This window comes from Danio rerio, chromosome 8, assembly GCF_052040795.2.
Source record: "Danio rerio strain M-AB ecotype USA chromosome 8, GRCz13ab, whole genome shotgun sequence".
Lineage (NCBI taxonomy): Eukaryota > Metazoa > Chordata > Actinopteri > Cypriniformes > Danionidae > Danio > Danio rerio.
In genome coordinates, this window is record NC_141028.1 from 25554891 (window position 1) to 25568943 (window position 14053).

The window sequence follows — 14053 nt, forward strand, 5'->3', positions numbered from 1 at the left end:
CTGCAGAGCAAACATCGAATGTCATTCTGAGGTTGATGTTTTTTGGTCTAAAGGAATGAGCTATATGCACACAATCTTTTAACTTTCAGCCAGGCAGTCCCAGGGCTTCCTGTGAACTGTCTTTCCATTATAAAATTGTCACGTTTAAAATCTGATTTCTTTAAAAATCAGCAGTCTTCACTGCCTGTTAGATAGACGATATGAAGTGGGTCTCAAATCAGACAAGAAGCACTAAACTCCATTCCCCCCCGCCATGTCTATAAAATATGACGGTTTATTATTTTACCCCAGTGTTTTCATAGGAATTTCTGCGCTAGCCTATTACTACTGACAGCGCTAGTGGTTACAACATTCTTTCATCTAGTTTTACGCTTGAACAACTAAATGAATGCTTATGTCTATTTGACTAAATGTATTGTAATTACATTATAACATCAACACTGTAAATGCAACCTTGTGAAATTGAAAATAATTACATTAAGCTTTCCCCGGAAGTTTATCGATGGCTTTATAAACCCTAGCTGTGCATAGAGCCCATTCTTACTTTAAATTCAGCAACTGATCTAAAATGCAGGAAAATTTTGCTTTAGAAAAATCACTTCGGACAAATGCTGCTCTTTAGAAATTTGTGTTAGTTGAAGAATTATTTAAAATGCATTTCTTAAAAAAATATATATATTAAAGGTAAACAACTTGTTTTGTTTTTTAAACTTTTTTCAGAATAGAGCGTTGTAAACTTGCAGTTGTAAAAAAATCCCACTGAATTTCACTATATAACTTGCACTTTATAACTTGTGGATGTGTATCATTTTGGCAGATGTTTATCTGTATGTATGTATGTATGTATATATATATATATATATATATATATATATATATATATATATATATATATATATATATATAAATATTTTTATTATTTTTTTTTTTTTTGGAATTGCAAGTATATATCTCACAATTATTTTATACTAACTAGCAATCATGAGTTAATATCATGCAATTCCAAGAAAAACCCAGAATTGTGAGAAATACATTATCAGTTGCAAAAAGTTGGTATTTTAAATTTATTTTACAAAAACATGCGTTTGTAAAATTCAGCCTTCTCATCACAGGTTTAACAAATTTAAGTTAGTGTAAACTTATACAAATTTTTAAATATATATATCACCCGCTGACTTAAAGAAACGACTAAAAACTCAACTATTAGTCTTCACTTTCCTTCCTAATCTGCAATTGCCTCTCTGGCTCCACCGCTAACTGTACAAAAAAAAAAACGTGCCTATTCCACTTATTCATTGTTGCTCATATAGTTGTGTAAATTGCTTCCTTGTCCTCATTTGTTAGTCACTTTGGATAAAAGCGTCTGGTAAATGACTAAATGTAAATGTATTAATCTGGGGTCGCCACAGCAGAATGAACTGCCAACTTATCCAGCATATGTTTCACGCAGTGGATGCCCTTCCAGCCCTTCCAGCCACACACCCAGTGCAATATATATACTGGTGAATCTTTTGATTTTGTTGTGTGGAAAGAGCCTCGGATAACTTATATTTTAACTGTGAAGAAATAAAAAATATATTTAAACTGATAATTTAGCTCCTGATTATTTCTTCAGCAACAGGAACTATTTCTTCAAACTAGAGCTTATATTGAATATCTTTAATAAATTTAGTCATGATGTCAATGCTGTTTCTTTTCTCTCCAGCTCAGTGTTTAAAGGTTCTGCAGTTTGTGTTTACTCAATGTCTGACATCAGAAATGTCTTCAATGGGCCCTTCTCACATAAACATGGCCACAACTACCAGTGGACTCCTTACACTGGCAAAATCCCTTATCCTCGGCCAGGGACTGTGAGTATTGCTGAAGCAGATTTGTTTGTCATTATTGATTGTTCGTTGATATCTCATCTTGTTTGTGTTGTTTAGTGTCCCGGAGGAACTTTCACCCCTGATCTCCACACCACTAAAGCCTTCTCAGACGAGGCTGTAAACTTTGTCCGTGCCCATCCGCTGATGTACCAACCTATATATCCCATACACAAGCGCCCCCTGGTGGTCAGGACTGGAGTCGACTACCGTTTCACCACCATTGCTGTTGATCTGGTGGACGCTGTGGATGGAAGATACGAGGTGCTCTTTCTGGGCACAGGTAGAATTTGCATTTTCTGTTGCATGCAGGATGATCTCTTCTCTAATTGCATTGGAAGGTGCACTTTTGAAACTCAGCTAATTTGCCATATTTTATAAAAAAATTGCAAATTTAATAGGTTTGTTTGTGAGGTAACACTTTACAGTAACAGTATATGAATAATGATGTACTAATATGTAAATTAAACATTACTTTATTATGGACTAATGATGATGAGTTGATGCATGCACTAATCATGAACTACCTTTAACTACAACATGAGTCACATGAGTTCATGTATGAATATCGGCTACCTTAATTAGTTGTTTGTACATGATTGTTTGTTATTTCTATAATAAATGTTCATTTTATTGTTAATTAATTATAAATGTGTATTAATTACCGGACTGGTTTATGTTTAAATTACCCATCATCAACTCACAATATGTTCACATATAATTATATCATGACTTTACTTGGAGTGGCACATCATTAACCCATTCTTAACTACTCATGAACTCATTATTCACGTCCGTCTAGTGTGTTTACACTGAATAACAATAGAAATGTGTTCTGTCGACATCAGCATCAACAGTTTTAACACAGGAGTTCATTAAGGACGAGGTAATGATGATGCGTCCCTCCAAGTCATGACATAATTATACATTAACATGTCATGAGTTCATGTTGGTTACATTTTGCTTAAACTTAAATGTTAATTAATACATTAGTTAACAGCATGTACTAACAACTAATTAGGGAGCCATTAGTCACGTATGAACTCATGTGACTCAAGTTGTAGTTAAAGTTAGTTTATAATTAGCGCAGGCATTAACTCACCATTAATTCATAATGAAGTAATGTTTTGTTTACATATTAATACATCATTATTAATGTACTGCTATTGTAAAGGGTGTGGGTACTTGTAACAGATTTCTGCGACACCAGTGTTAGAACAATTTCCAGGAATTGTTCAATAGTTATAGTGCCTGATTTAAGCTGTTGCACCAGTTCTCTTCTTCATTTATTTATGATTCATCTTTAGATCGTGGAACAGTTCAGAAGGTGATTGTCTTACCAAAAGACATCAGCACAACAGAAGAGCTCATATTGGAAGAGGTGGAAGTTTTTAAGGTGCAAAAATACAATTTTTCTTTAACTTTTAAAAGAAAATGACTGTTAAAAAATACCATCAATCATGACTTTTAAATGTTTGCTCATTTCTTTCTCTGATTTTTTTCCTCAGACTCCAGCAGCTGTCAAAACTCTGAAGATTTCTACTAAAAGGGTAAGTATTATCACTAATTTAAAGCTTAACATTGTAATATTTTTAATAATTTATTTTCTCATTAAGTTGTTTGCTTCTCATAGTCAAGACAACTCATTTTACATTTTTTATTTTATTTTTTAGAATTAAATTTATCAAGGTTTTAGTTGTAGCACTTTTAAAAGGTTCCATTAGTTAATACATTAACTAGCTTTATATAACAACACACAACCTTAACAATTATTAGTTCATGCTAGCTCAGGTCTATTAACTAATGTTAAAAAATACATATTTAGATGTTAATAAATGTATGAGTAAATTATGAAATTAATGTTAAGAACAAGGGTGCTCAAACTTTTTTTATGAAGGGCCAACAACCAAACTTGATTGAGGGTGGTGGCCAAAGCTAAATAAACCAAACTGCATTACATTAAAACTTTCTAATTTAATAATATTTAGAATATATAAAAGAAAAAAAACTTTAATCGTACATTTTATAATGTACTTCTTACAATAACATCATAAACAATCTCATTTATGACACAACGGAGTTCAATGGTTTTTATTGTTTTATTCACAAAAAGAGTAAATTTTCACTCGATAGTGAAATACATTTCTTAAAAGTATTTCTATCAATGTGTCACACACACACACACACACACACACACACACACACACACACACACACACACACACACACACACACACACATATATATTATTTATAAGATTTACTTTATCTTTGCCATGATGACAGTAAATAATATTGGACTAGATATTTTTCAAAACACTTCTATACAGCTTAAAGTGACATTAAAGGCTTAACTGTGTTAATTAGGTTAACTAGGCAGGATAGGGTAATTAGGCAAGTTATTGTGTAACGATGATTGGTTCTGTAGACAATCGAAAACAAAAATAGCTTAAAGGTGCTGATTTTTTTTTTAATTAAAGGTGCTAATAATGGGTTTTTAAAAAGTAAAAACTGATTTTATTCTACCCAAAATAAAAGAGAGAAAAAAAAAAAAGATTATAAAAAGAAAAAAGATTATTCCCATTTAATTTTAAAACGACTACGGTTTTGCTTTTTTGTAACTCAACAACAAAACAAACAAACAAAAGGTTTAGTTAAATTGGAAATGATCTTCTCTGTTTAATGGATTTGCCCAAATTTTTTCCATCGTTTGTCCATCTCTTCTCTGATTGGTTGGTGGGCCAAATCAAAGGTTACCATGGGTCAACTTTGGCCCGCGGGCCCTAGTTTGGGCATCTGTGATGAAGACTAATACTTATTTTAGAATTATTTTTAATCAATTAGTTCATGTTAATTAATATACTAAGCTAATAATAACAAATGAAACCTTAGTATTTTATGATATCTTAATATTTATGCAGAATGATTGTGGGAGTATTGTAACTAAAACCTTAATATATGAAATAAAAAATAATACCTTTTTAACTTTTACTTAATGTTTACAATGCAAATCCAATTAGATCCACTTATTTGGTAAACAAAGCAAGACTCTCATATAATACATCTACTAAAAGACAGAAAATAATCCTCACAAACTGCATTGTAAATAAATCATATGAAGATTTTTATATTAGTCAATAATATTGCTGAAATTAAATTTGGTACTAAATAAATATACATTTACACACAGAAAAAAACTGAATTGGTTTTGGGCTAAAAATCTATGGAAATATGCAGAATTCTGTGCTTGCAGATTCCGTGTGGGCCAAGTAATACCTTATTTTTGTGTAATAAGTATTAATTTACCTACAAGGTAATATTAATTCATTACATGTGCTTGCTATATGGCAAGCATTAGAATGGTTAGGTTTAGGGTTAGTTTCATGTGATTATACATTATTAATTGTAATTACTTTAGTAAGTAAATGGAACATTTGTAACAAGCTCTCACCCTGTATTAAAGTATTACTAAAAATCCTTGCTTTAAACTCAATTCAGTTTGATGTCCACACACTTTAATTAAATTTATTATAACCTAAAAATGATCACAAACACATCTGTGCAGTTTGAAATGTTTTTTCCTTCTCTCTTGTGCTTTACAGCAACAGTTGTACGTGTCTTCAGAAAGGGGTCTCACCCAGGTGTCGCTGCACAGGTGCGCCGTCTATGGAAAGGCCTGCTCTGACTGCTGTCTGGCACGAGACCCCTACTGTGCCTGGGATGGAGAGCACTGCTCTGCTTTCACCCCTGCGACCAAGAGGTCAGAGGCTCATTCAATGCCCTCATGGGTGGTCCAAGATCCAAAATATGTTTAAACATATTTTTAGACTTCATTAACCACCATTTTTTTATATTTATCACATTCGCAGTTTTGCTTACCGTCCGATCTGCTGAAATATTACAAAATGAGTTTGATTGACTACAGTAAATATAGTCCATCAAAACATTTAACCGTCTTTGAATGAATCCTTAGGAGAAGCAGAAGGCAAGATATCAAACATGGAGATCCTCTACGGCAGTGCAGAGGATTTAACGCTAAAGGTTTGTAAACCGCCGATTATATGATGCTGAATAATGACATTGGAGATCTTCAGAGACTTGAATGTGGCCCTTCTGTGGTCCTCTCAGTAGAGAAGCGACTGCGGGAGACAGTGCAGTTCGGGGTGGAGGGGAGCAGCACCTTCCTGGAGTGTCAGCCAAGGTCTCCACAGGCCACTGTCAAATGGCTCTTCCAGAAGGACGGCAGGAGAAAAGCTGTAAGATGCTCGTGTTACCTTGATCAGTTTTTAAAGGTCCTGTGAAGTGCTTTGAAATGTTAATTTTTTAGCCCATGTTTAATGAAATCTTACTGAAAAATAAAGAGAGGGTGGGACATAGAATAGCCCCTCCCCTTTAAAAAAACGCCAATAGCGTTTCATTATCACATCTCTGCCAGTGGTTGAGCTCAAAGCGCATCAAATGAAAAGCAAATGAGAAGTGTCTTGAAGGGGGAGTGGCATGTCAGATACTAGAGAGTATTTGATTGGTCATTTGGACACTGACTTATGATGTGACGTGAAAAAAACTGTTGATTGATTTAGGGGAAAGTGACAAACTGCAAGCTTTTAAATGTTTACATTAGTTTTATATTTTTAAATGTAAATTTTGTCACTGTTTTAGATAACACTAGCTAATAGAAATCCTTAAATCTAACATCTAAAATGTCTTTTTTTTCCACAGGACCTTTTTTTAAATCTTGTGAAATTAAAATTAAGTTTTTTAGATGTTAGTATATTAGTTTTGTTAGCATTGTTAAGGATTTTTATAAGATAGGTTGGTCCAAACCAGTGACAAGATTTGCATTTAGCAGACATAATCCTGCTATAAACATCTGGAGCTTGCAGTTTATCACTTTCGCCTAACCCCCATGGATCAATAATTTTTTTGACATCACCTCACTATACAGTTTCTCATCAAATCTTCTGACCCATCAAATGCTTCATAGTATTTGACATGCCCTTCCCACTTCAAGACGCTCACTTTCCTGAAGTATCACAGTAACAGAGCTGGACAATAATTAATCTACTATTGGTGTATCCTGAATAACTTTTACAAATGAATGAGAAAAATATAATAACATGCTTCAGTGCCTTAAAGAGTTTCTTGCCAGAGAAAAGTTACAAGCATGTCACATATTTTTTTTCTGTCAGTGCTTTAAATTTTTTTATGTGTTATAACTGATGTAACTTATTAGCATTTTTTTGTTATTAAGTTAATGTTTTGGATACAAAATGTCCCTAAATACACATACAAATGTTATTTTGAGAGATTACTTAATATAATTTGTGTCAATATTCAAATCACAATTGTTGCATTTCAAGACATTTGTTGTATTTTTGTCCTCAAAGGGCTCCTGTGTGTAGGACTAGTTTCTATACAAAGTTCTTAAAGTTTTGATTTTGTTTCTGACTCTTGCCGACTGTGAAATTACAGAAATATTCTGAACTGTAATGTGGTCAAGACCCTCCAGGTTCTAATTTAATTTCTAATTAAATAATTATGCAACTTACAATGTCTATCAACCAAGCAGGATTAAGCATTCAACAGCCTCGTAGTGTGTATACTTTCTTTCTTCTGTGGAACACAAAAGATGACATTGAAAAAGTGAATGCAATAATAGTCAGAATGCAATAATAGTCAGTGAGGTCTGATGTTGTGTTGAACCCCGCTGACTTTGGCCTCATTAATTTACAAGACAAATGACTCCTTTTCGTTTTCAGCTCAGTCGAGACAAAGAGGTTCTGAAGACGGGTCATGGAATCCTGCTGAAATCTCTCACCCAATCAGACGCCGGTCTTTACCATTGCCTAGCAACCGAAAACAACTTTAAGCACACCTTGGCTCGCATCTCTCTCCGCATCCTGGACAGAGAGATTGTAGAGGCGCTGACTGAGTCAGACATCCCGATAGACCCAGAGCACCGGCGCCACCATTCCCATCAGCACCCTCCACCCCCACCACCACCACCTCAAGCCCACCCACCGGCTCTCCCACTCCACCCACAGCCTGAAGTGCGTCTCATCAACCAGTACTGCCAGTCCTACAGGCAGCAGATGCAGAGTCAGCCACAAAAAGCCAAACGCAACAACCGAAGGCACACAGGAGAACCAGAGGAGGAGCAGTGAATAGAGGAGCACCTGCTGACCATGTCCTGAATATGTATCATTATGTACTTCTACCAGGCAGATTCCTATGTGGCCCCATTAGTATAATATGATTCATTAATTTAGATTAGATCGGAACCAAACTGATGATTTTTGAGGTACAGTTTAATGCACTTAGCTTCCCTAACTAATACAAATTTGGCTGTGATGAACTCGCGTCCGTAATTAGCATTAAATGACACTGTTTTTTTGTTTTTTTTAATATAGCGGGGAAAATATGTAATAAATACGTCACTATTTTTCTCAGAAAAAGTATTTCTAAAGGTGCTGTTAACTCGAAACTTTCCCCAGATGTTGGTAACAACCAAAGAAATCCATATATGCAAGAAAGCAAAACTAATTAGTTTACAAATTAATTAATTAATTATTTATTATTATTTTTATTTATGTGAAATGAAATGACACAGGGAAAAGTATTGAACACATGAAGAAAGGGAGGTATAGGAAGGCAGTAAAAGACCAGACAGCAGCTGAAATCTCCCAGTAGTTACACTCCTCAAGTAAATTGAACACACAAAATTGATGCCATAGTCAAGCTCTTAGCGAGTACACCTCTCCTCAGTCATCCATATTTGTCACTAGCTACAAATAAGCCGGGGAGAGTTCATCGAGGTCTATCTGAGCTCAAGCTGCAAACAGGAGGCAGGCCATGTCATAAAAAAAATGTAAAAGTGTATTTATATAGCGCATTTACTGTGTATGGCCATAAGCGTGTCTCTCCAGACCACTACCAGTGTGCAGCATCCACTTGGATGATGCGACGGCTGCCACAGGACAATGGTGCCAGTGCGCTCACTACACAACAGCTATTGGTGGAGTGGAGAGACAGTGATAGAGGGTGGATGGGGATAATTGGGAAGCCATGATCCTAAGTGCTGATAGAGGGGCTTTGGCCAGGACACCGGGGTTACACCCCTACTCTTTACGAGAAGTGCCATGGGATTTTTAATGACCACAGAGAGTCAGGACCTCGGTTTAACGTCTCATCCGAAAGATGGCGCACTCTGACAGTATAGTGTCCCCTTTACTCACTCACTCACCCCTTCACTCACACAGACCACAGGTTGAGAGCCCCCTGCTGGCCTCACTAACACCACTTCCAGCAGCAACCTAGTTTTTCCCCAAGTGGTCTACCATCCAGGTACTGACCAGGCTCAGCCCTGCTTAGCTTCAGTGAGTAACCGGTCTTGGGCTGCAGGGTGATATGGCCGTGACATGCTCGAGGATCTCATAAGCTCAGGGCTCTCTCCTTGGGACAGCATGCCAAACAAGCTTTTATTATCAATCATCAGCTAAGTGTGAACTCTTGAATATTATCTGATTTTGTCCAACATCTGCATTACCAGGATGATGAAGATGAAACTAAAGTAGACATTTCAGCAAGACAATGATTCAAAACACAGACAAGGAAACTATCAAATGCTTTCAGAGAAAGAAAATCAAGCTGAGAAAGAAGCCAATCACCTGATCTGAATCTATTATAAAATACAAATTAAAGATCAGACTTGATAGACGAGACCCACAGAGCCATCAAGATTTTACACTCTGTTGAGGTCTGTGAAAAAAATCACACCTGAGCAATTCATGTGACTTCATTCTAAATATGAGAGTCATCTTTAAGCTGCCAGCACCAAAAAAGCCTTTTATATAAAGTATTAAACACGTTTCAGTAGTTCAGTAAATCAACCTTGTGTCATTTCATTGTTATTACACATAACTCATTACTCAGATCTTTTTTTTGTTGTTGTTTTGTTTTATTTTTATGTTTGTATTGTTTGGGTTTTTACCAAAATCTGCTTCAATGAAGTCAACAGCTCCTTTAGAAATATTATTTCCAGAAAGAAAAAAACTTGATGTTTTGAATATTTATTTTCCCCACTGTAAGTTCTTGAACACGTCCAGCCACACCAGCAAAACTACTGCCATTTGATGTAAAATATAAGCTATACCCTTTATGATACATTACATGAATGACTGCTGTTTAAATACCTTTAGACATGGTAAAACATGGTATAGAGGGGTTGAGTTTAGAGTTTGCAGATTCAGTTGGGAGTGTCTAAACCCTCAAACCGTAAAATACAGCAGTGGAAAGAACTTTCTGGAGCATTTTAAGATGAACGTATGCACAAGACTATAATTATAGGACAATATATCTTTTGACCATAAACGTTTTGTTTTTTTTGGATTTACATTTGCCTTTTTTATAGAGTTTCTATAGGAATGGACAACTAGGAGTGACGTTTAAGCATAAAACTACTATTCACATTGAAATGTGCATTTAAACTACTTATTTACTTGATTATTTTTAATTTAATTTAATTAATCAATAACTAAATTCTATCAATGTTTAAGTATCACTTTTAGTCCTCCAGGCATATGAGCTATAATTTTAGTCTTGATCTATGACAGGAAAAAAACCCTCAATATTTTAGTTTGATGTGTAACGGTTAAACTAAATGCTCCAGATCAAACTTACTGTGCTATAAAAAAGCAACAACAGTATTGGTCATTATAAAAAAAACATGCATTTAAAATGTTTCTACTTGTCAAATTATCAAATAAAATGTATATAAAATAGATAAATCTTGCAGTAAAACATGCAGCTATGATTCCAGAATTTTTGTTACCATGATTGGATCATTGCCTTCATTAGGACAAAACTGTGGACCAAAATGAAAGACATCTGCAAAACTCAAAATCCCTTTTTAGTCAGCATTAGCTGTATCTATTTGAAAAAGACTTCTGATACAAACTTCACACCGACATTAACAATCTTTAAATGTGAAGGCAACCAAAATGCGAGTCATTTGTGTCTCGTATAACAAATGTTGATCCTCCAACAGCTATGAGCAAACCCATCGTCCCTGATTTGCTGTATATACAGTTTTTTTGTTCAGCCTGGTCTCTTCTGTCTTTGGGACTCTGTTGATAGTCGGACCACTAAAAACATTCTCACTCTCAATCCATAATCGACACATTTTTGTATTCTGCTGTTTTGTTAATGGTGAAATGTGGTCATGTTGTTGCTCGTGTATAAACACAGTATCTGTGCTTTGTGTTGTGTGACAATGACACATGTACATAGAAAATGTATGTATTGGACTAGTCACTGTTCAGGATTATAAACTAACCTCCTTTCTTTCCCTCTCTCTCTCTCTCTCTCTCTCTCTCTCTCTCTCTCTCTCTGCCACACCATGCAACATATTTATTGTGAGAGTGTACATATTCATGTGAGTTGTGCTCTTTGGTGGTGGGACAGGGCTGATTTTGACAGAAAATGTAATTGTTTGTATTGTTTATTAACAGGACCAGGACACATGGAGAGATGCTGAGAAAAAAAAAGAGGTAGATGTTTTTGGAGTTTATTTAGTTTTTTTTTATATTATAACATTAAAATTAACCTTGAGGAACTACAAAAGTTTGTTTTATCAGCAGAGATGAAATATAAACCGATAAATGGTTGTTGCTAATCATTTTTTGGACACACAATGCAAATAGAAGTCAGAAATGTCTACCTCTTCAAGCACTTTCTATGGAATGTCGCACCAAACTAAAGGACAAAGGCGAGGAAAATGTGTTGTGTAATTTCCTTCTGAGAACATATACTTTGTCTAGTCCTCTAATGTCATCATTTTGAAAGCGTAAGTGATGGATTTTCTTCATTGGATTGGTTGGAGGAGTATTTATAATGACTCTGTGTGTGAAATTTGCTCAATGAAACGCTCAGTGGTTTGTAACCCCAGACATGTTATCTGGTCTTGAAGGGTGGAGGACAAGCTATTCTCAAAGTCCAAACCGCACTTCTTTCCTCTCCACAGTAAACGTATTGTGCAGAACGTCATCTGGGTCTCTAAGGAACATTTAATGCCACATTGACTTTCTTTGTCCTGTTGTGTCTTTTCTTTGGTGTTGAATGTTGAGCTAAACAGAAACTTCCTAATTGTGGTGGCTTCTCAAAATATTTCCTCTTTGTATTTACAGATGTTAGTGTAGGTTCACGTTAATGTGATTGTTTGTGATAAATATTATTTTATTATCATGGTATTCTGGGGTTCGGGAGTTCTAATAGGTGTTTTTTAAAGCAATAACAATAAACTGCTGTTTTTGTTTTTATCTGTTTATTTATTTTTCAGTTTGTTTGTTTGCACTGTATACTCAAAAATGTTTTGTTTTTTTTTGCTTGTTCAAACTACTTATTTAAAAACAACACAACTCTTCATATTAAATTTGGACAACTTAATTTTTTATGTTCAATTCACATAAATTTGTTAAAAGTGTTAAGTTTATTTAATTGATTTGTGTTAGGACAACATGAAGGAATTGTGTGGTCAAAAATGCAGGGTTCCACACAATTCCTTCATGTTGTCCTAACACAAATCGATTAAGTCAACTTAATTGTTTTTACAAACTTAAGTTAATTGATCATTGCAATTAAGCTGTTCCCCCAAAAATTTCACGATTTGTGTTGATTCAGCTCATTATAAAGTAGTTTAAACAATCAGAAAAAAAATATTTTATTTGAGTTTTTTTGGCCACCCAAATTTATATATAGACATAACTAAAATTAAGTTATGGAAACTAGCCAAATTAAGTTGTGGAAACTGAAAAAGTTGTGCTAAAAACCAGTTATGACAACCAATAATTAAGTTAATGATTAGAAAAATTAAGTTGGGATAGGCGTAACTTAAAATGTGGTTGCAAAAAAAGTTAAATTGTGATAACTAATAAATTAAATTGTAAGAATCAAGAAAAATTTAATTGTCAAAAGTAAAAAGAAATATTAATGCAGTTATATAAAAATAAGTTCATAGTTAGCTTGAGAAAGTGAGTCACATGACCAAAAAACTGTGACGTTATATGTGTCCATATGCGGATTTATTTTTGTTTAAACTGTTGTAAAAAAATCAACTCATTTGTGAATTAGAAACTGCACTCTTGCTTGTGTGACGTCAGATAACAATTTCATAAAAATACATAAAAACGCTATTTATTAAACCCAATGGTTGTTAAAAATATTTGGCGCCTTGTTGGGTTATTTTTAACTTTTATTGAGTTATTTACTTTATCAGTCAACTGATTGAACATACAGGACAGCTGTCTTAATATGTGTGGGTAATGTTGTTTTTGCGTTATAAAGTTATAAGCTCTAACGCAAAAAAAAATTTATTTGTTAATAAAATACCTCTCCGTGTCGTGTTTTTGTATTTCGCACTCATAATTATTGATGACACAAACGCGCGATCACTATAAAACGGATAAAAACGCTTTCTCTACCTCCCATTATAGTCGCTACAGTTTTGAAGAAAATGATACAAATATTTGGGATATTCAGTTCAGTTGTCATCCTTACCTGCAGCACCCAGACATCAACCCGGCGTAGCATCCAGTTGGTGAATATTGCCTTTTTATTAAAAACACTGTCCTTTCACTAATACAATTACAACAAAATAATTTTTTGTCCAACAAAGAAACAAACGGTTTCTGATTCTGTCGCCATGTTTTCTATTATGACTGATAAACATGAGAAAATACATGCTTAATCTTCGTGAAAAACTAGGCCATTTAGAGACGTCGTCCATTTCAAATTCCACTTTGAGAACCCAGCAAGCATTTTGTGTGTTTTTTTTTTTAAGATGTCTAATAGACATCTTAACATAGTCGGCTCAGCTAAAAGAAGGATAAATTTGGGCTTTCGATGAAAATCTAATATACGTAAAACTAGACTATTAAATATACTGAAATGAATGACCACATATAGTCTGTCTAATCTGCCGACTTTTGTGCTATTAAACGTCCATTAGATTTTTACTGACAGCTCAAGTTTTTCCTTGTTTAAGCCAAGCTGTATATGTTTAGATGTTTATTAGACGTCTATTAAACACAAAAATGTTTGCTGGGAGGCCTTATCAATCTAATTAAATTAATATAAACATACTTTTTATTTTAAACCCTTGTTATCCTGTGTATTTTCATGCTAGTCCTGTAG

The 14053-nt window shown here is 34.4% G+C and overlaps 1 protein-coding gene and 1 long non-coding RNA gene across 4 annotated transcripts in view; one reads left to right on the forward strand and one right to left on the reverse strand.

Annotated features, from left to right (window-relative positions):
- sema3gb (sema domain, immunoglobulin domain (Ig), short basic domain, secreted, (semaphorin) 3Gb) overlaps nucleotides 1-12180 on the forward strand; it is a 72517-nt gene extending 60337 nt beyond the window's left edge. The window contains exons 11-18 of one of the 3 annotated variants that reach the window (XM_087263301.1): nucleotides 1706-1850; nucleotides 1926-2148; nucleotides 3173-3261; nucleotides 3374-3415; nucleotides 5467-5624; nucleotides 5838-5905; nucleotides 5993-6120; nucleotides 7624-12180. In XM_087263301.1, coding sequence (XP_087119427.1) covers nucleotides 1706-1850; nucleotides 1926-2148; nucleotides 3173-3261; nucleotides 3374-3415; nucleotides 5467-5624; nucleotides 5838-5905; nucleotides 5993-6120; nucleotides 7624-8028 — 1258 coding nt within the window. In that variant the 3' untranslated portion in view covers nucleotides 8029-12180. 3 annotated transcript variants of the gene reach the window in all.
- On the reverse strand, nucleotides 9918-13269 carry LOC147835581 (uncharacterized). The gene is made up of 2 exons (XR_015497963.1): nucleotides 12418-13269; nucleotides 9918-12281 (listed from the first exon to the last, which is right to left on the reverse strand). It is a non-coding gene; the product is annotated as an uncharacterized LOC147835581 (long non-coding RNA).
- Between the last annotated feature and the right edge of the window lie 784 nt (nucleotides 13270-14053).